Source organism: Parasteatoda tepidariorum, chromosome 7 (assembly GCF_982258835.1).
Source record: "Parasteatoda tepidariorum strain Cologne lab strain chromosome 7, Ptep-v5.0, whole genome shotgun sequence".
Lineage (NCBI taxonomy): Eukaryota > Metazoa > Arthropoda > Arachnida > Araneae > Theridiidae > Parasteatoda > Parasteatoda tepidariorum.
In genome coordinates this window covers 44294637-44320298 of record NC_141761.1, presented here as the reverse complement: position 1 = coordinate 44320298, position 25662 = coordinate 44294637, and the positions used below count along the sequence as shown (strand labels likewise).

General features: G+C 28.2%; 1 protein-coding gene across 2 annotated transcripts; it reads right to left on the bottom strand.

Annotated features, from left to right (window-relative positions):
* Positions 1-18868: 18868 nt before the first annotated feature.
* On the bottom strand, positions 18869-24740 carry LOC107452669 (venom toxin OcyC11). 2 transcript variants are annotated; one of them, XM_016069217.4, is made up of 4 exons: positions 24696-24740; positions 22830-22943; positions 21977-22085; positions 18869-19113 (listed from the first exon to the last, which is right to left on the bottom strand). In XM_016069217.4, the coding sequence occupies exons 2-4, from the start codon at positions 22927-22929 to the stop codon at positions 19008-19010; spliced, it is 315 nt and encodes a 104-aa protein (XP_015924703.1). In that variant the 5' UTR covers positions 22930-22943; positions 24696-24740; the 3' UTR covers positions 18869-19007. The 2 variants fall into 2 exon arrangements, with proteins under 2 accessions (XP_015924703.1, XP_087023895.1); XM_087167769.1 differs by lacking the exon at positions 24696-24740 and adding an exon at positions 24473-24689.
* Positions 24741-25662: the final 922 nt, after the last annotated feature.

Here is a 25662-nt window from a genome sequence, read left to right as displayed (position 1 = left end):
TAAGTAGCCACAAATCCGGGTTTTCATCGTTATCTGCTTCACCGTCATAAAAATCTGTTTCAATCTATCATATCAGTCTGATATCCTGAAAGTAAAATCTTTTGTTTAGTGTTCAAATGTTGCAAAACTTCAACAAAGTCACTGTTTATAATACAAATTAAAATGTAATAATTAGACTGGAATAGCCTGGTAGGGTGCTGGACTCACGTTCCTGACAACAGAAGTTTGAATCCAACCGGTAGAAGACTCCCCGTGAAGTAAATAGTGACTGGCGCAAGTTAAGTCTGGAGACTGGTGCACGGGACACAAAATCCATCATATTTCCATAACAAATTATACCTCTGGGGGTATTGATCGTTCTCGGATTCAGGTCAAAATAACGATCTGGGATGAATGAATGGATGCATGAATGGGTCCGATCTATGAACTGGTATGACGCATGTGTGTGGCAGAAGTCGTATTCTTGACAATAGATGGAGCCACCGGAAAACAGGAACATTCCCTTCCCCTGTGCCTTAATGGCTTACGACAACAACAACAAATGTAATAATTAAGTTATTTTAAATATTAATGCGTTCTTATTATGGGCTAAACATGTTCATCAGCTGCAACAAATTTATTCCCTTTTTTTAAAAAATCGTTACTAAGAAATTTATTTGTAATTCGAAGATATAGTATTTAATAATATTTGCTGAACAAATAAAGAAAACCCAGCATTAATCGTTAAATTTGCATTTTTATCAATTACATTTCAGTCAATCTAATTCTGCTTAAGCATAATTAACTTTAAGTAACTGTCAAAGATGCTTAAATTGTTTGTGTCGACCTTTTTTCCTTATCCCAATAATTCTGGAATAGAATATCACAGTGAAATGAGAGAAATATCAAAAAGATGAGAGAGAGAAAAAACCAATGAGTTGAATTCATTTTAATATATATTCTTAAGATTTAAATCATATAGAAATGAATAATTCTTATTTTGCTCAATCAGATCTAAATTAAAGTTCGTATATTTATTTTTATTCTTTGAAGTTATTAAACTATAGTTGAAATAAGTGGATTAGAATTACCTTGTCAGAAATCCCTGTATTTGCACGAAGATTTAATTTCAAATTCTAATAAAGACTTTTAAAAATACATTTGTTCGTTTTATATATTTTTCAAAAGCTACAAATAAAAAAATAAGATTATGTTTTTTTTAACATAACATGTTTTTTGTTTAAATTATTTGATTAAATCTGTAAGTAAGAAAAAAAATGTAATATCAATTTATTTAAAAAGATTGTGACTTTACTCGAAAGACAGCTTACAGTCTTTAATGAGTTCGGTGTGTTCTGATATCTCTCTATATATATTAGGGGGACCGGAAATTAATGTCGTTTCGGTGCATTTGATATTTGTTATCATGATTTTATTTTTTATCAATAATGTATTCACCCTCGTTAGCAACAACCTTTCAATGCCTGAGATAAAATGAATCGAAATGGATCGAAAAGAATTAATTAGTTTTTAAGACTAACGAATATTTAATGCGCTGAAACGATATGACTTTCTGGTACCCCCATTATATACAAAAGCGAGAGTTTGTCTGGTTGCATGTTCGTTAATAACTAGAGAACGAGAGCTACGATTTCGATTGTGTTTAACACTTCTCTCCAGCATAATGTCATTTCGGCTCAGTATCGAAAATACGAAATTTCATTGATGAAAACCACTGTTATAGATTAAAACGTGCGAAACAGCTGTTTTACAAAATATTTAAAAACTGGAAGTATTCGAAACCACAAAATATCCTTAAAGTTCGCTAAACTCATAGTTTAGGTGCAAAAATAGAGCTTTCTAAAAATAACTTAGCAGACTAACATAAGTTATAAATATACTTATTCTTATTCGTATAAACGTCATTTCAATTTCAAGGCGTTTAAATCTATATATATATATTTCTCTTACACGGCGACAAAAAAAACCTCATTACAACTCCCCGAATGGTAACGCTAGAAAATCGACCTATGATTGTCGCTAAAAATGTCACATGCCAAATCTCGCTGAGTTGGCTCAACATATAGCGCTTTTAAAAACGGAAACTGAAATAACCAGAGAGAGCATCAGCAGGTTGTTCAATTCAGCTGCTGCAATCTCATACTATTATGCTAGGCAGAAGTGAGTAGTCTTTGTCGATAGATCTCTATTTTAGTATTTTGTCGAAAGAGCTTTTTTCACGAATTTATATAGACTAAACCAGTTTTTAGTCATGGACAACTTTTATGTGGCCTCTCTAGGGTTAGATCATTTGACAGCCTAACAGTGATAGCTCCAAGTCCAGAAATTTATAATTGTGTGTTTAAGGAAGTTCTTAATCTTTAATAGTAATTATTTTTTTGTTATTAACAAAGCCCTTAATCTTTCTCAGTATTTGTTCGCATTTAATATTTATTGCAAATTAATGTTTAGTTTCTGTAAGTTTTTCTTTTGTATGTCAAGCTTCCAAGACTTATACTTATGTTTTTAACAAAGTTGTGAATCGTTCATGGTTATTATTTTTTAAAAACATAATGTTTTGTTTATGCAGGTTTTTCCATTGCAATTCACTTATTTCAATATTTAATAGACTTAATTATAGCCAAAATTTTAACCTTTTAAAGAGATATCAGTTTTAGAAATTTTATCTTAAGATTTTATACTCTAGCACATTTCTAATAGGTTTAATGAATTACATGTCATTTATTTGAATTCAAATTTATTTTAATGATTTAGTATTTACTAAAAAGATGTTTTTTTTTAAAGTTGTTATATGGATTTGAATGATTGTTTTGAATTCTTAGAATTTTGTGCATTTGCAATGTACCTAAGTTAGTAGCGGGCGAAGCGAGCTTGGTTTGAGCAAACCATATAAGATTGCGTAGAAATTTTCGGGGGTTGGCGAGCGTTAGCGAGCAGGGGGCACAGCCCACTAGTTTATTAAATTATGATACTAAAACATTTTTATATCAACTATTATTAAAAATAATAATAATTGTTAATAACAATAGTAAATGTTCATAGTAATTAGTAAATGTTCATAAATCTTTTTAATCATAAGTTCGCCAACAATAGGAACAACGCCAGATTCTGATTAACACAAATCACCGATTGCCGATAATACACAATCATAGATAATACACTGCATCAATTATGACAATATCGGGAATATTATATGAAGCAATAATTGCTCTAAAAAAACAAAACAAAAAAATATCCTGTTGCATGAGATTTTTAACAGATCTTGGTTATTTTCACTTCGCTGATTTCAAATCTGCGACCAGTTTTCCCCTCCTAGCTACAGTTTTTTTTTTATAAATGACATTTCGAAATGTACAAGTTTGAAAATGTCATGCATTAAAGGGGGTTGCATAGATGCTTCTGAAGGAATTAGAGCACATCATCGGGATTAAAATTGCATAGGATTCCATGGCCGGAAACATCATCATATACCTGTAGAGGTGCTTTCTTATTAGGAACTGTTTATTTGTGTTCTTCTTAACAAGTCATTATAAAAAGCGCCTCTTTTTGCGTGTATAAAGGTAAATAAAACTGGTTGGCTATAGTTCATTTTAATTACCAATTAAACGTTAAATAAATGTGAAGACAGATTTTAACTCTTAACGTAAATGCACATTTACTTGGTTATGCTGTGTGTTTCAGTTCTTGAACAGAGCTATTAAACTAAATTACATTTTTGAAGTTTACGTTTCGTTTTAAAATGTATTATTTACTATTATAGAATTCTAAAAATATCTAGATAACACAGGTATTAATTGAAAAAAAATTCTTTGATATAAACAACGAGATTAAGAAAAGAAAATAGAACGAAACAGTTTTGGAACAACGGAGAGATAGTTGGTTGTTTTGTAGAGCTGTTTTTGCATTTAAGGTTTATACTAACCAGTTGTGGGTCCGTCAATTTATTTTTGCTTGTTGTTATGTGATTGATTTTTGAAGTAAATGTTTTTTTTATAAAAACTTCTCTTCAGTACAGCTTGATATGGATTCGATACACTATCTATCAAAATAATCTAAATACAAGGTCCTCCATTTTATCTATGTACTTTCCTATTCAATCAAATTATAAATTGTGTTAACTGAAACCTTCAAATGTATTATATATTTAACAAAATGAATAAAATTAATAAACACTACAATTCATTTTTAGCACTCTGTTCATTATAAATTTGCATAAATCTTTGTAAATGATGTTACTTTGAATCGTGCTTAATGAACCTAACCATGCACTCATTAAGACTTATATATCGACGATCTTCTTTGTATTTTCAATGCCATTTCCATTTTTTAGTTTTATGCATCATAGAATTCAAGAAACTAGACATTTTTTCTCTTTTATTGAAATAAATCCATTCAATAATCTATTATCTAACATAAATTGTAGTAATTTTTATGGAAGTATGTGCAGTTAGATTAATTAAGTCTTGAAATAGGATTTCATTCGTGAATTCATAATTTTTTTTTTAAAAAAACACATCCTGAAAGCAATATTTAATACATATGTCTTTCAATATTACATTATTTATTTTGTAATGTTCATGTTTTACTATATTATTTGCAATATATGATGTTCAAAATTTTAATGATACAGTTACTCCTACAAAAAATGTTTGCATATTTGTGTTTCCAAAAGAAATATTCATAATGAACTCTAAAACAATTTACTCAAAAATTCATAGCTTATTTCAATTTTTAATGGTTGACATATCTCATTCCTTTTATCCTTTTCAATCATTCCTCTGATGAACTTTATGAACTCAACATACAAAAAAAATTCTTGTGAAGGATAATCTTTTCTATTTTATTTAATACTGAAAGATCTTGTTTGATACTACAGTTCCATTTAAAACAAATGTTTGCATATTTGTGTTTCCAAAAAAAATATTCATAATGAACTCTAAAACAATTTACTCAAAATTACATAGTTTTTTAAAACTTTTAATGATTGACGCATCTCATTCTTTTTATCCTCAATCCATCCTCTGATGAACATTATGAACTCAACATACAAAAAAAAATCTTGTGAAGGATAATATTTTCTATTTTATTTAATACTGAAAAATCTTGTTTGATACTACAATTACACCTAAACCAAATGTTTGCATATTTGTGCTGCTAAAAAAATTATTCATAAAGAACTCTAAAATAATTTGCACAAAATAACTTTGTGTTTTTTAATTTTTAATGCTTGGCTGCTCATATGCCATTCTTTTTATCCTTTTTAATCATTCCTCTGATGAACTTTATAATATCAATAAAAAGAAAAAATAATCTTGTTGAAATTTAAATAAATAAATATGATCCTTTTCACTAAACCCTTTTCAGTTTCATCACCTCTAGACAGTCTGTTTATTCCGAGAGAGCAAGGCTTGAAGAAAATCTCCCCTGAAAAGTCAAAAGTTAAGAGCCCTCTCTTTTCCTCTCGTGACGAAGGAAATCATGAAGAAATGAAGGACAGTTTGTGCACTGATGATGCCGATGCAGAGGATGTCATTTGAAACCATCTAAGACCTGAAAGGGTGCTTACGACAACAGGTGATCATGTTATGTAAACCAGCATCCTCACTGAACTTCGGAAACCTCAATTATTGATGTTTATGTTGACATCAATTGGGATAATGAAATAGGGGAGAATCTTTCACCCTTCACATTTACAAGAAGGAAAAAGAGAGAGATTTCTTCTTTTTTTTCTGAAGCAACTGAAGAACTTTTATGTCATAAAATAGCCAAGAACAAACATAAAATAATCATTTTATTTATTCTTTTCCCAAGCACACTTTTAGTTTGCAGTTTTTATACAATATTTATTTAAATACTGAATGATATTTTAATTTGCAGGCGAGAAATTTGTAATATTTAACTTGCATATTAATTATTGCGATGAGTTTTAATCGGTACATAATATATTGATTTCGATCATAAATAATATTTCACTTATTAGAATTAATTGATGCTATTTATATTATTAGTTAATTCTTATCAATTCATGAATATCAGACAAACTAATTAACTATTTTACTTTGTCTAAAAACTCAAATTTGTTTCTATACTTGGATAATTTTATTGCTAATACATATGCAATATTTTCTCATCAATTTTTAAACATTATTTTTAACCAAATTTTATTTTTATTCGAATGTAGGGTTAACATATCTTATGGTTAACATATTTAATCCATAATCATTTCAAATATAGTACGTTTTTACTATACAAAATTTCATGGTTTTGCATCGACTAGATAGATGAGCTATGATTTTTTTATTGCAGAAATTAAATCGACAGTTTATTTTGATTCAAGTTTACAGTAATAATTTCTTTATTCTGATTAACATTCTCGACTTTATGGCATAATTGAAATTACACATTCTTGTTTTTTAATTTTTTGGCTATTTAATTTTCGTTTTAGTTACGAACTAACATGTTTGAGACTCAGAGATTACAAATTTTTTGCTGATGTTTTCAATTTGATATGCCTTTAACAACATTTGCTCACCATAACAGTCACCTGTTATCAGTATTGATTGAAATTGCTTCCTTTTTGTGTTTATGTGAGCTATTACTGTTGCTTCTGTGTTTTTCTTTCAACTGTCAAGAAAAATTATAGGTGTATTGACAAAGAATCTGAAGTTTGTGCGTCTCCAACAATTATTCTTGTCGGAAATTTGAAACTAGTCGAGTAACAAAAGTGTACAAAAATGTTTTTTTTTTAAATTATATATTATTTTCTCCCCTTACCTTTTAAATCAATTAATTCGAATTATTTTCTTTAATTGTTTATATTTTGAAATTTAGAACAAGTTTATTTAATTTTTTTTAAACTTGAATTCGAGCAAGCTTTTATTTATTTATTTATTGTCTGTAAACATTTCTTAAAACCTTATTATTTAGAAAAATTCTTAAAGCTTGATTTTTATTTAAAATTTGATTGAAATAAAATTTTCCTGCTATGAAGAAAATTTTAGCCAAAATTCCGGTGTATCCGGGTGGTGTCATAGTTACACTTTTTGTGTATTGTTACAATTACTTATTTAATTAAATCTTTTCTTTTAATTATTTAAACTTTCATTTTCCCTTAATTTCATGAAAAAAAAATAGTTTATTCCCTTTTCAAATGATTTTTAGTAATTAAGTAAATATTTTTAATTTAAACGTAAATATAATGAATATAATTTTTTTGTCTCTCAAAATTTCACTATTCTTTGCGGAAAACTATTTAAGTCCCTCTTGGCATTCACCGGTCTTTGTACCTCTTATCTGGTTCCTCAATCCTCGCCTTTGCAGCTTGTTTTTTGGAAGAATATGTCATTTTGGACCAAAGTTTATGGTTTGTTTGTTTTTCTTCCAAAATCACAGACTGTAGGCGTTAATTTCTTTTTCTTATTTATTTTGAGAGGGGCTCACTAAACTAAGTCAGTTTTCCAAACTTTTTACTTCCTGAATTTAAATTGTATATCTCTTGTCTAAAGGCTATTCCAAAATCTTTCAGACTCAATGACTTTTTTCCAATATTGTGCAACTTCGTTTTCTAACATCGACTCTGAAAGATCTTTTCTCTCTCCGGGATATCCCGTTTCTCGATAAATCTAGATAAATATATGCTTGTAAAGTCAACACGTAAACTTCGAAAACAAAAAGAAAGTTTATTTAAAGCTGTCTTGAACTAGGTGTGTAAGTTGCGTTGAGTATTCATGACAGATTCTTGCTCAGTCCTTGCAATCGTCTTTAAGTATGGCTATCTACCTTTAAAGTTTCTCTTTGTAACTTCATAGAAGGTAGGAGAATCTTTAAAAAGACTAACCTAGATTTCAAACCTCATAAAATTTTATCAAACTTCATTAAATCTTATTTTTAATATGTAAAACATAGTTAAGTTCCTAATAGCTATAACATATTGAGAGAAGATTATTATAGATACATAAGACATTTAGTTCTATATTATATTATATTATATTATATTATATTATATTATATTATATTATATTATATTATATTATATTATATTATATTATATTATATTATATTATATTATATTATATTATATTATATTATATTATATTATATTATATTATATTATATTATATTATATTATATTATATTAATGTTCTACATAATAAAGAAATATAAGGAAAAAAAACCTAGAACTTTATCACTTTTGAAAAATCGCATGAAGTGTATTATCTACTGGGAATAAAAATTGAGGGGTCATACAATTTCGGATACCTGAAGGAATAGTATCCTATAACGGATATGAATACATTAATTAACCTTAAATAATTATTTAACAAACAACTCGATCCAACAGCTTATATGCTTTTAAGAACGCCTCGTTAAACTGACTTCTACCATACAGATAATAATAATATTTCGATGTTTTAGAGGAAATACACTCATTATTTTTAATGATGGACACACAACACGTTGATTTCCTCTCAAATTTTTATTATATATTTAAAGTATTTCGCAGTTTAGAGTATTGGACTGAACATAGTAACTAAGATTGTATTACTAATCAGTATCGGGGGAAAGTTACTCGCTTTTGCCAATCCCTGTGTACTGAAGTTTCAGAAGGGAATTGAGTGGCAGGTTTTTTTGTACTCAATTGAACGTCATCAAAAAGGGAAAATTCAGACATCTTGATTTGCGAGTTACATCATCGTCTCCAGTGACTTTTTTAATGATTATTCCTTCCGAGAACGACGATCCATTAATTCCAAAAATAATATTTTCGTTTTAATATTAAATATTTTTGACTCCTTGTGAAAGTAAAAGTCGTCTCAGGTTCGGAATTTACAGCTATTTTAAACTGTGATTTTATATAAAAAGACGCGAATGAGACACTTAAAATTAGATGCGTTACTTATATGGTACATTGATAGTAAATTATATCTTCTATGGATCATTTTGCTCTGCTCTCCTTTACCATAAGTACAGATCCAATGGCTTGTAAAAGCGTGTATATAAAAACGGAAATTGATACTGTAATCTAACGTTTTTGAAAATAAATCTAATTGGAGAAAAATATATTTTACATTAATAGTTAATAAAGTGAATATTGAGATCCATTTATCACCTTTTCAGATTTTGTTATCCTTTTTTTTCCTGAAAAGTCTGATTACCTTGTTTTTCTATTTTTAAAAACATTCAAAATGGAAAAAATTTGATTTACTATAAAACATAGAATTACACAAAAATATGTATAAAAATTAAAATTGAAAGTTTTACATTGGAGTTGAAAAATATTAATAAAAAATAACACTAGGATGAGTTTTGAAAAAAAAACTGAAAACGGCTTATTAATTATTGCATTTTATTCGTTCAATTGTTTTTGTAATATTTCAGGTGTTACAAAACTATCGTGTTTGGAAATTCTTATAAATAAGTTACAATTAATCTAAGTGAATTTTGATTGGGATCTGTTTTTAGTGCCATTTGTTTTTATGCCAGATATTATAAAAATGGTTGCTATGTTTTTAATTTGAAATATAAATGCCTAAAAAATTTATTTTACATACTTGTAAGTGAATAATTCCAATAATAAAGATATTTTTTTCATTAATTGCTGATTTAAATTAAAATACTTACTTTTAACCAAACACTCCTTTTGAAAAACTAGTTATTTATCAGATAACGTTTTTTTGAATCTTTTCTTTTTCAAATTATAAGGCTTCACATTTTTCATATTCAATATAAAATTGTCTAGTTCAAAATAAAGTTTCGTAACTCTTCAATAAAAAATTGGTTATCGATTTCATTTCAGTCGATTTGTTTATCAAGTTTAAATATATTCTCTTTTGACGCCTTCTCTTAGTAAATTCAAGATAATGGCTAAATATTACCCCGACATGAGGAAGCAAATTTTATATACCACTATTAGGCCTTAAATCACATCCTTAAAAACAATTTCCACCTATCTTGTATTTATTTTTTTATTCAACGACTAGAAGTATCCACAAAATATGATAATTAGAAAAACTAAATGTCAAAATTTAATTCAAGAGTATGATGTTAAAAAATTATTATTTGCGCGAATATTTCTTTATTCTTAATTAAGGGTCTTAAAACGGAACTTTTAAGATGACACTACACTGTTAAAATTTTCATTCTAAAATTACGGTGAAATAACTGACAGCTGTCTGTCCATCCGATTAACCGTAAATTTTACGGTAAAGAACATTTTTTTCCTTAATGGTTTTTTCACCATTTGCAACTAGCATTTTTCAAAATAGTAAAAAAAAAAAAATATTACTTAACTAGACACAGGAGCTCTACTTTTTGTAAGGTAATACACATTGGAGAGTGCCGAATAATGGAAATTCTTCATGTGTCGAAGGGAATGGAGGAAATATTGTGGTGTCAACGCTAGGGCTCGAACTCCAGTTCTGTCGGTTATGAGATTGACAGATCAGCCCGCTCGGCTATGATATCTATTCAGTTGCAAAGAACTAAGTAACTTCATCTGGTGGCTCTAGTTGGTGTGATAAAATTCTGGTCTTTTAACTGTATAAGTTGAAAGCAGTTAATAAACAGTTTTTCTCAAACTTAGCAGTTTGATTACCATTTTATTTACGGTTATTTAACTGTTTTGATTAAATATGGTAAAATAACCATTCAATAAATTGTCATTTAACCACTTTTTGCTAGAAATTTATAAGAATGTACGTTCATTTATCAGAAATATATAATATGTCTAAAAAATACAATAAAAAAATTTAAAGATAACTTAAATTTCGAAGCTAGAGTGGGATATTTTTAAAAAAAATTCTAACGATAAATAATTTTTCGTTTCTTGTTCAGGTAGTCAAGACATAATTTTTGAGTAGTCAGGCATTTTAAAGTTAAAAAACTTATCGCAAACCCCAACCATTTTGTGTATATTAATGCAAACGTACGGGAAATTCTGAAACAAAAAGACAACATAACTCAAGCACAAATAAAGTACAGAAATAAACATATTATAGTTTCGGTTCTCTATGCAAGAACCTACTTCAGTGTGTAAAAATCAAATAACCAAAAGTCTAATTTGGTGCTTAGACACTGGGGAAGTTTCTTGTTTAGAGATCCGAAACTGTAATATGAATATTTCTGTACTTTATTTGTTCTTTTTCCATGCTGATTTTTGTTTCAGTCTACGTTGCACAAATACTTTATGCTTCTTGCCTCCAGCCAGCTCTCTCAATGTATTGGCAACAACACAGAGAAATGCTTTATTGAATGCTAAGTAGGCCCTCTTCTCTCACCATTTTGAATTTCAGGCAATTTTTTTCGAAACTTACTATTATTATTTTTGTTTCCCCGGTACTTTTTAGTTCATAGTAAAAAACACCGAACTATGTCAAAAAAAGTACAATTGTTACACGTATCTATAATATGATTAGTAACATATAAGAAATGTATATGAACCACCTCCCAATAAAAATTACGCACTATGGATTAAAAGAGGAACATCTATACCAGTGGTTTCCAACTGGCGGCCAGCAAAGCCTCTTATCGTGGCCCGCGAACTAAAATATATTAGTTCTCGTTTTTTGGTGGACAATTTTCGTAAAAAATCTATATGTGCTTAAAATACTTTTCTTTCGTTTAAAAAAACCTAATTTCTTCATTTCTGTGAAATTGAATATACCAACGGTGCAAAAAATATTTTCTCAGGTTTTGCATCCAAGAAAATATTTATTTAAATGCAATAATGACAGTGTAAATTGCTCTTTTTTATTTCGTTTTTTTTGTATCTTGTGAATATAATTTAGCATGTGCGCATAAGAAATTTTCTCGAAGAAAAATCTGACAGTAATATTTAATGTTCCTTCAAACTTAAAAGAGTACTATATAAAATTTGATAAAGTTGTGGCCTGCCATTTGACTGGTGTTTTTAATTGCGGCCCCCGGCCACAGGCTAGTTGGAAACCCCTGATCTATACATTTTGAAAAAGGGTTTTGTGTAAGAAATTATAATTGTTTGGTGTGATTTTAAGTATCAAAAGAAACTTTATATCTAATTCATGTCATAATTCATGTCTTTTCGTTTGATAATTTTAAGCAAATCATTGAAGATTCTAATATATTTATTTAGAATACTTTTTTGAGAAATCCACGGCACTCATCTGCAATAACATATCAATACATAAAATAAACAGCATCTAAAATTTATTACACACCCATTAAACTATGTAGATGGACTCCTCAGCCTCATAACTTAATCCTAAAGTTAGAAAAATGTTTTTAAACATTTTAATTTGCCGAGGTCTTTAAAATAATCCTTATTAAACTCGCAAATGCAGGGCCTTATAGAAAAAATACTAATTTTATTCATTGTACGTCAATTAGCATATCAGTACGTCAGAACCAGATTAATAAAATTTTTGAATTATATACTTTTTCTTTTTTCTAATGTTATAATTTTCAGCCTAATTTATGAATTCTTACTCTTTATTATTTATGTCTGAAAATACAGTAAACTGGGAGATTAATATCGTTAGATCTGCAGTATAGTTTAAAGTTCTAAAGGAAAAAATATTATTAAGAGTATTTTATTTACTTAAACTTGACGACATTTTGAATGAGATTATAATTTTATGGAACACTACAATGGTAAAGGACAATGTAAGGGAACTCAAATTTAAATCAACCCAAAATATCCATAGTTAAAAAAATAAATACAAAAGGATAATAAAGGATGTAAAAGGATAATAAGAAAAATGGAATCGAATTAAAGTAGTTAATGAGTAAAAAATTGCATGAAAAATATTTTTACTGGTAATGGCATATTAATACCAAAAAACTCACCCCACCTTAAAAGTGTTTCTTCATCTTGTTTTAAAACTAAAATTTTTTAATTAAAATATTTTAAGTTTTTTACCTTTTTTATTAAATTGAACGAACGTTCAGCTTAACGCATCCTAAATTATTTAATTTAAAATTATGTAATATCTTTCTAGTGTGAATCTGTAGTATTATTTATTATGTAGTACTATTTTACTAAATTAAATGTGATTAAAAATTGATCTTATGACCTTTATAATAATTCAGAGCAAGTGAAAACAGGACTTAAACAATTTCCTTCAATTTATAATATTAGGAAGGAAATTCTAATCTAGGGTTAAAAGCTTGTTCATAACTTACTTGCTACTCAGTGAATTTCAAGAAGAAAGTTTATTCCAAGCTGCTTTCATCTTAAGTGTATGAGTGTTCAACAGTTTTATGTATTAAACTAGACGCCCGTAATTTTTCATTAATATATATTAGCGGTTGAAGTTTTCACCGGGGATTATTACACAATCCTTATTTTCGCTATTCAATATGGAGTTCTACTTTTATGTTTATGTTTCTGAGATCACTGAACCATATGAGGCAAACTATCGCTAAAAGAATATGCTTAATGTCAAACCCTATTTTTATGTTTAACCATTTGACGCACAATTTTTATTAAACATATTTCTCATACTTTTTATAATATTTTATATTTATTTAGGTTAAAAATAACTGAAAAATATTATATCTAGAATTTTAATATTGCAATATAGAATATAATATTGCAATATTTAATACAGCAATTAATATATATAATAATTTATGATTATGAAATACAGCATGATACATGCATAATTTATGGTTATGAAATACAGCATGGTGTCATTTACGAACGTTAAAATGCACTTGGATGAAACATCGCAAATGTTTTTAGCAGCAACTGTACCTTTACTATCATTTTGCAACGTAGAAGCATACAATGCACCTCAATGTACATATGCATCTCTTATATACCTCAATGCAAATACATACATGTACACACATACCTGCACAAACATGTACCTCTCGTGATATTTGATTGACTATTTCACTATAAACTGCAAAATAAAATTTTAATTTCATTCTTTGCAAGTAACTTAGTCATTAGCCACAAAATATCTTTGGTACGACCCAAACGTATACATTGAGCTAATAAATGATAAATGAATATTGAAAAGCGCAGAAATAACATCACTTCCCGATCCTTCTATTATTTATTTATTGCTCAAAAATATATAATTTTTAAAAAACGCTTGGCAACACACATTCCATTTCTAAGCAACCAAATGAATTCAAATTCAGAATAAATAATAATAAATATATGATTTAAAATTTAATATTAATAAATATAAATATCTCACACTAAGAAAAAAAATATAATCAAATTACCGGAATACCATGTTTACCATGTTTTTTCTCTATGAGAGCACCAAAAAGCTCGTATTTTTTAAATGTGTGCTTTAATTATTTTGTGCAAAATTAGCATCAAAATATCGTTTTTAAAATGTAATAAGTGTAAAATTTTGTAATTTTATCACGAAACTTTAGAGCATGGCATAAAAACTATTTATTTGCTTAAATTCAATTTTCAGTTTTGTATATTTTTTTTCTCAATGAGCGATAAAAAAAAACTATAATTTTAAAAAACAATATTTACAGTAAACCGTTACCATATGAACGGAAAATTACCAAGTGCATGGTTTGAATACTGTATATTTTAGTTAACCAGAATTAAGATTTTTTTTACCAAACATGTCATTACCATACAGCTCGATAATTCCACCAGAAATTTTTTCTCCGTGTAATTTCAGAGAATTTTATCACTTTCGATCAATTAAGTTTAATTAAGTTAATTAAGTTAAGTTAAGTTACTCTGAGTCCAATCAGTGTTTCTTGTCCTATATTCTTTTTTCTAAAAGGACAAGTCAATCACTTTTTAAATTTTATCAACTTCAACGAAATGTTTATCATTAATTCATTTTATTTAGTCATGATTTGGAATTATAACAACTGCGCTACATTGTATATATTTTCTGCTCTTACATTCCATTTAAGAGGCATTACAATCCAATAAAATACAATATATCATTCCAAATGCTCATATTTTCTTGCGGTCAGCGACCTTCCGGAGCTTACCTGACATATGTCAGATTAAGAAAATAAAGCAACAACAACAACAAATACTTATATTCCTCCTTTAAGCTGATTATTAACTTTTCAGAAAACAGTTGTGCATTATAGACTGTTATTAAGCCCAATAATATGAAAAGTTGATTATAAAGTTTGCAAAATTACTATTGATCCTTTCATTTTATCTTGGTAAAACACTTCAAGTATTTGTTAATATTTTTATTTCTTTCTTGTCATACTTCCATTGTTCACTAAGAAAAGCAAACCGTTACAATTGACTAAGAAAATCAATATTTCTCCTAGAACACGAAATGTTGATTTGATCATATCAACTTCGTTACAGAAATTGTGAACAATAAAATAGCACAGTTTTGAGAGGTTTCCATTGATTGTGAGCTTTGTATTGCATGTTATTAGAAACAATTTCAATTGTTCACAACAACATACTGTATGCATATTTTTAATGACTTGACGCCCTGGTGTAAGCACATAGCATCAAAAATGACGAAAGAAATTATTATTTTCTTACGAAATGTTGATTTGATCATTTCGGCTACGTTACAGAAATTGTGAACAATAAAATAGCACAGTTTTGGGAGGCTTCCATTGATATTGTTTGTGAGCTTTGTATTGTATGTTATTAAAAACAATGTCAAGGGTTCTTAACAACATACTGTATCTATATTTTTAAAAACTTGACCCCCTGGTGTAAGCACATAGTATCAAAAATGTCGGAAGAAATTATTTTTTTTTCTAAAAGTTAAATGAAGTTTTTAACAATAAATATATAATACTGTAACAGCTTACTTAATACATAATTCAGTTTGAATTTAAACACTTTCTAAATGGAATGTATTTTTGTAAAGCTCTTTATAGGCACACGAGTACAAATTGTATGCAACTGACTTGATTCTGTTGTATTCTTCGGTTTCTACAGATCGATTTTTACTGGTCATTTACAACACGTTAAATCAAGGACTTTAAACAAAACTTCATTAGTGTCCCGCAGTGGACTGATCGTTAAGACACGGTTCCCAGCAGATCACCGAAGTCAAGCATCACTGGCTGCGGTCAGTGTGCGGGTGGGTGACCACTTGGATTAGTCTGCGTAGGGACCGAGGGTGTGCGGTATTGGTCCTCGTTAAACTGTTCTACCGTAAAGTGCTCGACTTCGCGTGCAGGTCGTCGGGCTACCGAAGCGGGGGTGCCATCCCCTCTGCAGAGGATCAAAATTGTGATGGCATGTCTTCGGATCATCCTCCGGGATGTCTCCCAGACCGTCGCCAATAGCCCATTGTGCAGCTCTAGTGCGACGTAAATTAACTACAACTACAACAACATCATTTAGTGTTTAATACAGTTTTGATGTGAGTCAGATTAATTAAAAATTTAAGAAGCAACAAAGACAAAAAAATTTAAAAATTAATAAAATATCTAATTTATTACTCAGTTTATAAATTTTTAATCATTCATTGATTACCCTTTCATTTCCGACTTGATGTATTATGAAGATAATAACAATACTTTTCAATAGTTAAAAGTTATAAATATTTCTCGAAATTCCAAGACAGAAAGGTAAAAGAGGATGACTTATTGCCTTGTGAGTTCTGTGCTACACACGTTTTCTAGTGCTAAAAGACAACTGAAAATAGCTAAAACAAAAACAAGTGTTGTAGAATTTATCGTTAGTCTTAGGAGCAGTATAAGATAGTAAAACAGTTATCATTTCTGCAATTTCTGTTTCGTGCTAATCTACAAAACTTATTTGTTTTTGTTTCTTTTTCTGTCTACGTTGAACTGTGCTAGATCTTTTCTGGGCTACATATTTATGTTATTATTATCGGTAAGGCTATTAATCTGATGCCTAGAATGTTGAATGTACAAATAAAAACATTTATATATTCTCTGTTTATTTCACATGCCATGCAAAAAATAATAGTTATTTTTAGGGCGAATGTTTTTCATAATAGTTTGTTTATTAAGGGTTAGAGCAGTAATCATGACTGGACAATGAAAACTTATTCTAACATTTATCAAGTTCTTCTACTCCATTGATTTTAATATTGAAAAATTGTTGAAATCTTTTCAAATAATTTTTCGGGTACTTAAGTTGTGCTTATCTTTTTTACCAAACTGTAAGTAACATACTTTAACTTTTTCGTAACTTTTAAGTCCGATGATCTTCGTATTTATATGAACCTTTATTACAGTAAAACTAGTTAACTAGTAATTCTTTAAAAGAACCCCTTTGATTAATACTTACCTATAGGATAGTTTGAACAAAAAAGTCTCTTAGATTTAATCGATAGACCATTTCTGTTCAAAGTAATGACGAAATTTTCTCTTTGAATGAGTTTTTCATTGGGAAATAAATTGGTTTAAAAATACATTTATTCCAGCATTAAGTTTTCTAAGTATCATTCAAAGAAAAGAATTCTTTGAACTAATGCAACATTACAGTTATTTCTCAATAATTACAACTTAAGTTTACCGAAATCTTATTTTATTAAAAATTGATTTTTGTTTTCTTTCATAATGATGAAAATTCCTTTACGCACATTCTTAAGGCAATTATTACTTTTTGTTGGATAAATTACCCATTTCCGACACAATTATTTAAGAATGTTCTGAATCGACTTTATTGCATTTTTCATTTTATACAGGTGATTAAAATTTTGTGAAGAACGTTTTTGTTTTTATTTAAACATATCTTTATGTTATTAGAAAATTATAAAATGTGTAGAATATGATTAAAATATTTACATAACTTAAATACTCTTTAAAAAACTTTTAATTTTTTTTTATGATTTGCACGTATTTTAAAAAGTATTGCTTTTAATAAAAGTAAGTCAATATCTTTATGAGTAATATAAAAAATAAATTCCATTTAAAATATTCTAACTGAATAAAAACAAAATTTTATACTTCTTTTATAAATATGATAATACTTTGCATATTTTATATTACTTTGATGAGGTACCACGTTGAAAATATATTACTCTTTATACTTATGTTTATTGTATTTGATTAAACAACGCTATACTCTAAGAAAAATTGTAACTCAATATTGATCATAATATTGATACATCTAACAATAATATGGTTTAAATTTACCATAAACTTAAAGAAGTATGAGATTTCATCATGTTTTCGTTTAAGTTGTCACGTCATATTACTAAGTTTCAGAAGTATCGTAAAATTGGTTTCAAATTAGTATCACATTAAAAATGAAGAAAATTTCAATAATATTATCGTTCAACATGCTGCAAAATTTTTAACCATATAAAATTCATCGTAAATGGAAATTAAGTGCAATTTAATAGCTTTTTCAAGTTGCATCAAATTTATAGGATACTTTTATATTTAATGTGCTGATATTATGATTCAACGTTTTACCGATATTTTTTCGAGGGAAGCTATCCTGAGTAAAAAAGGGCGGTCAACGCTACCAGAATATGGTGAAATTTACCGTGTTTCTGGCTCTATGAGAACACCAAAATCACAGTAATTTTTGCTGAAGCACTTTAGGTATGATTTTGGAAAAATTTACTGTAAAATACAGTTTAATAACATGTAATAAAATTTGGTAAATGTGATAAAGTTTTATAATTTTATCACAATACCTTAAAGCATGGCATAAAACCATTTATTCGGTTAAATTTATTTTTCGGTTTTGTATTTTTTACTAAATGAGGGGTAATAAGAACTGCAATTTTGAAAACCAGAATTTCTGATGAACCTCTGCCATATTAACAGAAACATTTCTAAATAAATAATTTAAGTACCGTATGTTTTGAATTTCTTAACCAGATTTCGACCGAGAAATGTCATTACCATACGAAACGGTAATTTTACCAGAATTTGTTCCTCCGTGTACCACCAATTTTAACCATCAAAAGTGAAAACTAAAAACTCTACTAGTTTATACTTTTATTAATTCAATTTACAAAGCTGTGTGAACAAAAATACGTCTTCAAAGCGATAACACAAAGTTATCTTTACCACAAATCGATGTTTAACAGATGTCTTTCAAGTAAAAACTGTTCAAGGTTTTATGGTATGGGGCATGCCAGAGTTGGGCAGCAGTTGGGATAATAACGATCCGGACCGAGTCTTGAAATAACTTTACATTTCCCGAGAGGTTTCACTGCTTCACAGCTGCAAAAAATAGACAACAGTGATCAATTATATTAATATGACAATTAATATGACAATTAAATAATCAATTTACAGGAATTAAAATCTAGAAGTATCTTTTATTACTCGAATTATTGAAGGAGGTCTGTGAAACATTTATAAATATTTTTTATTAATGTATTTTGAAGCAGTGAAAGCAAAAGTTTTACTTTTACACAACTGCATAAAGACAGGCAAGTTTAAATAATTGCTTTAAAGGAATTAAAATCAAGATGGATCTATTCTTATTATTTAACTAGATCCAGAACACATTTTCAACTCTTTTTTTAAGACAGCATGTTGACGCAGTGAAAGGAAAAGTTCTATTTCTTTTCAACAGCAAAAGATTTAGTGTCAAGTTGACATAAATACCTTACAAAAGATTAAAATTATAAAGATTATAAGGTATTATGATTTGATCATTGTTTTAAGGAAGTCCTGGATATGGTTGAGTATCTTTTTTAAGAATGCTTTGATTCAAATTAATTTTTTAGATTGTTGTATATGTTACCGGCAAAGTTTGAAATCCGACATTCTATGGAATGCCTAGGCATTGTATATAATGCCTAAAAATAGCCGGCAATCTATGAAATGATTTATATTTCACACATTTTCTAGGCATTCTACAGAATGCCAAATGAGAAACCGGCAAAGTATAAAATCTTCTGTGGCCATGCTAGTAAAGGTGTTGAAATGGATATTTTGTGTAATATTTGTTTCTAAACTGAAAATAATTGTGACTTAAACGTGAATTTTTTAATGAAAATTTTGTTTCCCTTAATAAGAAAGGCAAAAATTATGCTTTGTACAACTTTCATATTTCTTTACGCATTTTGAATAAATTTTTTTTAGTTTCCTCACATTATTTTTTCAGAATAACATTTTTATTTTTGAGAAATGCGCATCATTTACATAATACATCAGGGAGTTTTTTTGCATACTTTGCCTAAATAGCATTTGTCATTCTATAGAATGCTTAGGTATTATATACAATGCCTAAAGAAAGTATCTAATATTTCTCATATTTCATACCTTGCCTAAAAAACATCCGTCATTATATACAATGTCTAGGCATTTTATAGAATACCGACGTTTCATACTCTGCCGGTAACATATACATGAAATAAACACAAGAAACTCATAAATCTGCCATTAGTAATTGTTTTTAAGAATTTAAGGAGTTGATGTTTTATATTGGTTTATGTTGTCGGAAATACTTATACTTTGTTTTTTTAGCAGTTTTTGAATAAAAATGCTCATATTTTGTTCTCCTCTTAGCAGTTTTTACTATAAAGTTATTTTGAAAGTTCTAAAATTCTATGTTTTTACTTTTATTATTCATAAAACAATTGTAAATTAAACTCTCTTTAAAAAATATTATTAAAAAAGTAAAAGAATATTAAAAATATTGTACTTTAGTATTAAATTGTTTTGATTTATTTCGAATAAAAATATCCATATTTTAATTTTTATAGCAGTTTCTTTTCTGTAAGTGTATAAAACAGTTTTAATTTTTTAAAATTAAAGTTTTAAATTTTTATTTATCATTCAAAAATTTAATCCACTTATCTTTAATAGGTTTTGATTGTATATTGTTTTATTGATGGGAAAAACATTATAAAATAATCTTCGAGAAGGAAGCCTTCGGAAGCGAGAAGGATTGAGCACTCTTTGAAGCTCAAAATTAAGGAAAACAAGACTATGTCTTTTTAATTTAAGCAAGGAGACATTTTTTTTCTCCTCTTGAAAGACAATTAATTGAATAGTTTTTTAATACAAAAGTTTGATCTTCCTAAATAAATAATTTTTTCTGATAGCGAATTTCAATAACCATAAGTTTCTGTAAATTAATATACGTAGTGAGATAATAAGGTAATTCCATCGAGTGAGAATAATCACTTAGAGATTTAAAAATATTCATTATCATATGAAAAATAATTACAAAAAAAGTAATTTAGCAAAGTTGTAGACTTAGTATATGTCCTTAGAAATGATGCAAATATGAAGAATAAAAGATTAAAAATTCGCATTTTTATCTTTCATCATCGATCTCTTACCACATCTTCGGATGTCTAATAATCTTATAGTGAAAGTTTGCAGAGAACAACTTATGTAGACACTTAATTCTTTGTAGCGGGGTGCATGCTTTAGCAGAGAATGCAAATCTGCCACTCTCATGACTGGCTGTACAGGAATGTGAACCCCAGCTCTGAAACCATAACATTTCCTCCGCTCCTCAACACACGAGTAGTTTAGTTTCCAGCATCCTGCACTTCTCAATTCGTGACCCCTTACTATAAGAATACCAAACACCCATTCATGTATAAAAAGCAGCATCTCAGAGCTGCTTAACACAAAAAAAATCTAGTATTTCCCATCTCTGACGATAGATGGCACTACTCGATAAACTAACTAAACCGTATTCCTCGATTCACTAAATAAAACACAACTAAACTAAGCCTAACTCCTGTGGTGCATTATTTAACGAAAAGCCTAACATAACCTAACTCCAAAGTCCAGTCAACTTTCAGTTTTACAGGTTTTGAAACAATACTAATAGTAAATGGTGACAAAATCGGATGCTTTTATATTTACGGTTTTTTAACCATACCAATTGTAAACGGTTTAAAACCCGTGATGGTTAAAAAGTGTTCCTAACAGTAAACTTTATGGATTGACAGACGGTCGATTATTTCATCGTGATTTTGAAATGAAAATTCGAGAAATTTGCCATATAATCTTTTTAATAATATGTGCCCCAAACTGTAAAAAGTTATTACATAATTTACATTTGCAAGCATAAAACTTGTAATTAAAATTACTCATAGACTAAAAGAATACTTACGTAGCGCCAATAAGTCCACTTTTATGACAAGTAACTCGGTTGCAGTTTTTGTTGTCATAGCCATCCTCTCCTAGTTTGAGCACCCCGTATTTATCGGTAAAACAATACCCTATATACCAAAATAATTTGAAACATTTAAATTTTAAACTAAAACAGACAATAGCAGAATCCAATAAGTTAAGAAAAATAATTGAATTACTGTAAAAATACAACTTTTTAAATTACTCAGTGCAAATTATTAGGGACGAAGTAAAGTTCTTTCAGAACAATTATCCATATTGTAATTTTAAATATTCCATACTCTAATTGGAAAATCTAGCTTTTTGAAAATATCACTATATTTTTCCTGATGAAGAGAATTTGCATAATGCAATATTATAATATGTCAAAGAATCTGTTTAGCCGTTCAACGAGTTTACCACACAATGCAACAGTTAATTAGCATTGGGAATACTAGCCAATAACTTTCCAAACTTAAATAACTTAGGATTTGACGAATTAATTTGATTTTGGGCGTAAAATCTTTAACTACATTTAGGTTTTTAAATGTGCTTCTGCAACTTTTGTAGAATAAATTTTAGTATATAGTAAATAATAATTACTTAAATGTAGTAAGTTTTGAACTCGTAAACAGAAACATTCTCTTTAATTGTAAAATACGGTACATGCGAACTACACATAAGCTTCTTAGATCTGAAAGAGAATCTATATAATAACGAGTTATGTTTGTTCTATAGAACAGTTTTAAGATATGTGATGAAAAAAAGTTTCTTTAAAATTTTTAATTTCATAAAACTTATAAAATATATTATATTCTGTCTTTAAGAGTTATAAATACGAAAGTTTCAGTTACCACTTGACGTATCCATTGGCTGATTGAAAGTAGCTGCTCCACTTTCCACAATCATGAGAGCCAAACCAATGCAAACAATCAAGATTGTTTTCACATCCATTATAGAGTCTAATTCTTAAAAATATTTATAAAAAGTAATAAACTACATTAATAAAGTTTATGTTGCAAAATATATTAAAAATAATTCTTAATAACATTTATATAATTATTTAAAGCAATTGAAAAGAATTTTATTATTTTTAGTAGTAGTTGACGTTTTAGTAATAATAGTATGAAGTTGAATATTTGAACCATTAGTGCAAATTTACTGGGAACTTTAACTTAATGCCAAGTTTAACGTAATTATCTTCTCGGGCAACTGAATCTTTCTAAAACCAGATTATTCGATACGGTAACATAAACTAGATTGCACAATACAACGAGCACAATTAACCAAATCATCTTCGCGTGCAACTGAATCTTTCAAAAACCAGATTATTCGATACGGTAACATAAACTAGATTGCACAATACAACGAGCACAATTAGCCAAATCATCTTCTCGTGCAACTGAATCTTTCTAAAACCAGATTATTCGATACGGTAACATAAACTAGATTGCACAATACAACGAGCACAATTAGCCAAATCATCTTCTCGTGCAACTGAATCTTTCTAAAACCAGATCATTCAATACGGTAACATAAACTAGATTGCACAATTAACCAAATTATCTTCTCGTGCAACTGAATCTTTCTAAAACCAGATTACTCGATACGGTAGCATCCAATATATATAATTCTCTTACGTGGCTCCCAAATTTTGGCTGTATTTCTTTTCCGCCGGTGGCAACGTTTGCTTTGTTTTGTTTACGTCACTATTTCTCTTACACGGCGAATCGACCAATGATTGCTGCTAAAAATGTCACATTCCAAATCTAGCTTAGGAGGCTCAACATATAGCGCTTTTAAAAACGGAAACTGAAATAACCAGAGAGCATCAGCTGCGGCAATCTCATATTATTAAGCTAGGCAGAAGTGAGTGGTCTTTGTCGATAGATCTCTATTTTAGTATTTTGTCAAAAGCGCTTTTTTTCGCGAATTTATATATTACGAATTTATTTGACGATTTTTGATTTATATCACGAATTATACAATAGCACATTTCTAATAGGTTTAACGAATTACATGTCATTTATTTGAATTCAAATTTATTTTAATGACTTAGTTATACTTAAAAGATGTAATTTTTTTTAAAAAAAAAAAAAAAATTTTATATAGATTTGAATGATTATTTTGAATTCTTAAAATTTTGTGCATTTGCAATGCACCTAAGTTAGTAGTGAGGAAAGCGAGCTTGGTTTGCGAAGCAAAGCCATATAAGATTGCGTAGCAATTTTCGGGGGTTGGCGAGCGGTAGCGAGCAGGGGGCAAAGCCCGCTAGTAAACTAGATTGCACAATACAACGAGAGAAAAAAACATGATTTAGCTAAATTTCTTATTAAAGTTATAGGAGATTCACACGATTTTGTGGTTTAGCAATGGGCTACCTCCCAAAGTAACGATACTGAGACTTCAAAGGTTTTACATAATTTTCTCTCTCAGAAGCATTACTTTAAAATATAAAGCAATGAACTAAGTCAAAACATGACTCTTAAGTAATTACATCATAAATAGCCCGTGATACAGCACTGTAAAAATATTCGTACGATTTTTTTTTTGTTCACTAATTTTCAATTTTTACTACTTTAAAAAAATAATAACATTTTTATTCTTCTTATTTAAAAACTAGAATAATTTTTAATAAAAATTACGATTACTATTAATTTTTTCCTAATACCAGTGACAAAGCAAATACACTAATTTAAAGGAATTTATAGATTACATACCTACTTCTGTCTACTGTTTAAATGGAAGTAATGAAAAATACTATAGAATTATTTTATCATTTTATATCTTCAATAAATATACCTTTTGTATAAACAGGTTAGCGATATAAATAATAATTTACATTTTATATACATATTTCGTATTTATTTCTATTTTATTAAGCAAAATATATGCTTATAAACTTCTAACTTTAATCAAATTGTGAGTTAAAATCAATATATTACTTCTCTATGACAGCTTTTATCATAAAACACACCACATAAGAAACGTATATCAAAGTAGCAGTAACCCATTCTATTTTAAATACAAATCATAAATATTAATGGGACATACTATGAATTATGAAAGCATAAAATATTTCTAAATATAATCCATTTCATTCCGTCAACAAATAGACCTAATGCATAAATAAGAATATTAATTGATAAGCAAAATCACAGTTTGCAAAAACTGTTAGAATATTTATTTCAAACGAAATATAAGCAACTGGCTGAACTAGATAAATCATTCAATGCTCTAGTTCCGAGTTATCTGAAAGAAAATTCCATTTATCATACATACTAAGATATTACGATTTAAATATTTTTGTAAAGACATCGAATGGAATAAGTAATACCAGATAAACCTATAAAAAATACTTAACCTATTAACGAAGGAAAATTACAGACATATGAATAAAGGGGGAAAAGAAAAAGAAAAATAACAAAAAACTGGGGGGGGAATAAATAAAAATAATAATAATAAATAAAAAAAAGGATAAAATTTTTTTAAAAATCCAGAAAATAAAACATATAATCTTTTCATCAACGCACACGATTATATCCGCAAAAAGAGTGCTTTCTAATATTGTATCAATATAGCTGAAGCAAAATATATCAATACAATAGTGTGAGGAACACAAAAAATTTTTACAAAAATTACAACAAATGAAATGGAACACAATAAGTAAAAATAACACGTAAAAAC

Excerpts from the sequence above, each read along its gene's own strand:
- LOC107452669 (XM_016069217.4), bottom strand. The coding sequence starts at position 22,929 with ATGGATGTGAAAACAATCTTGATTGTTTGCATTGGTTTGGCTCTCATG. Across the intron at positions 22,086-22,829 it reads GCCAATGGATACGTCAAGTG|GGTATTGTTTTACCGATAAA; the intron begins GTAACTGAAACT and ends TTTGGTATATAG. Across the intron at positions 19,114-21,976 it reads AGTGGACTTATTGGCGCTAC|CTGTGAAGCAGTGAAACCTC; the intron begins GTAAGTATTCTT and ends TATTTTTTGCAG.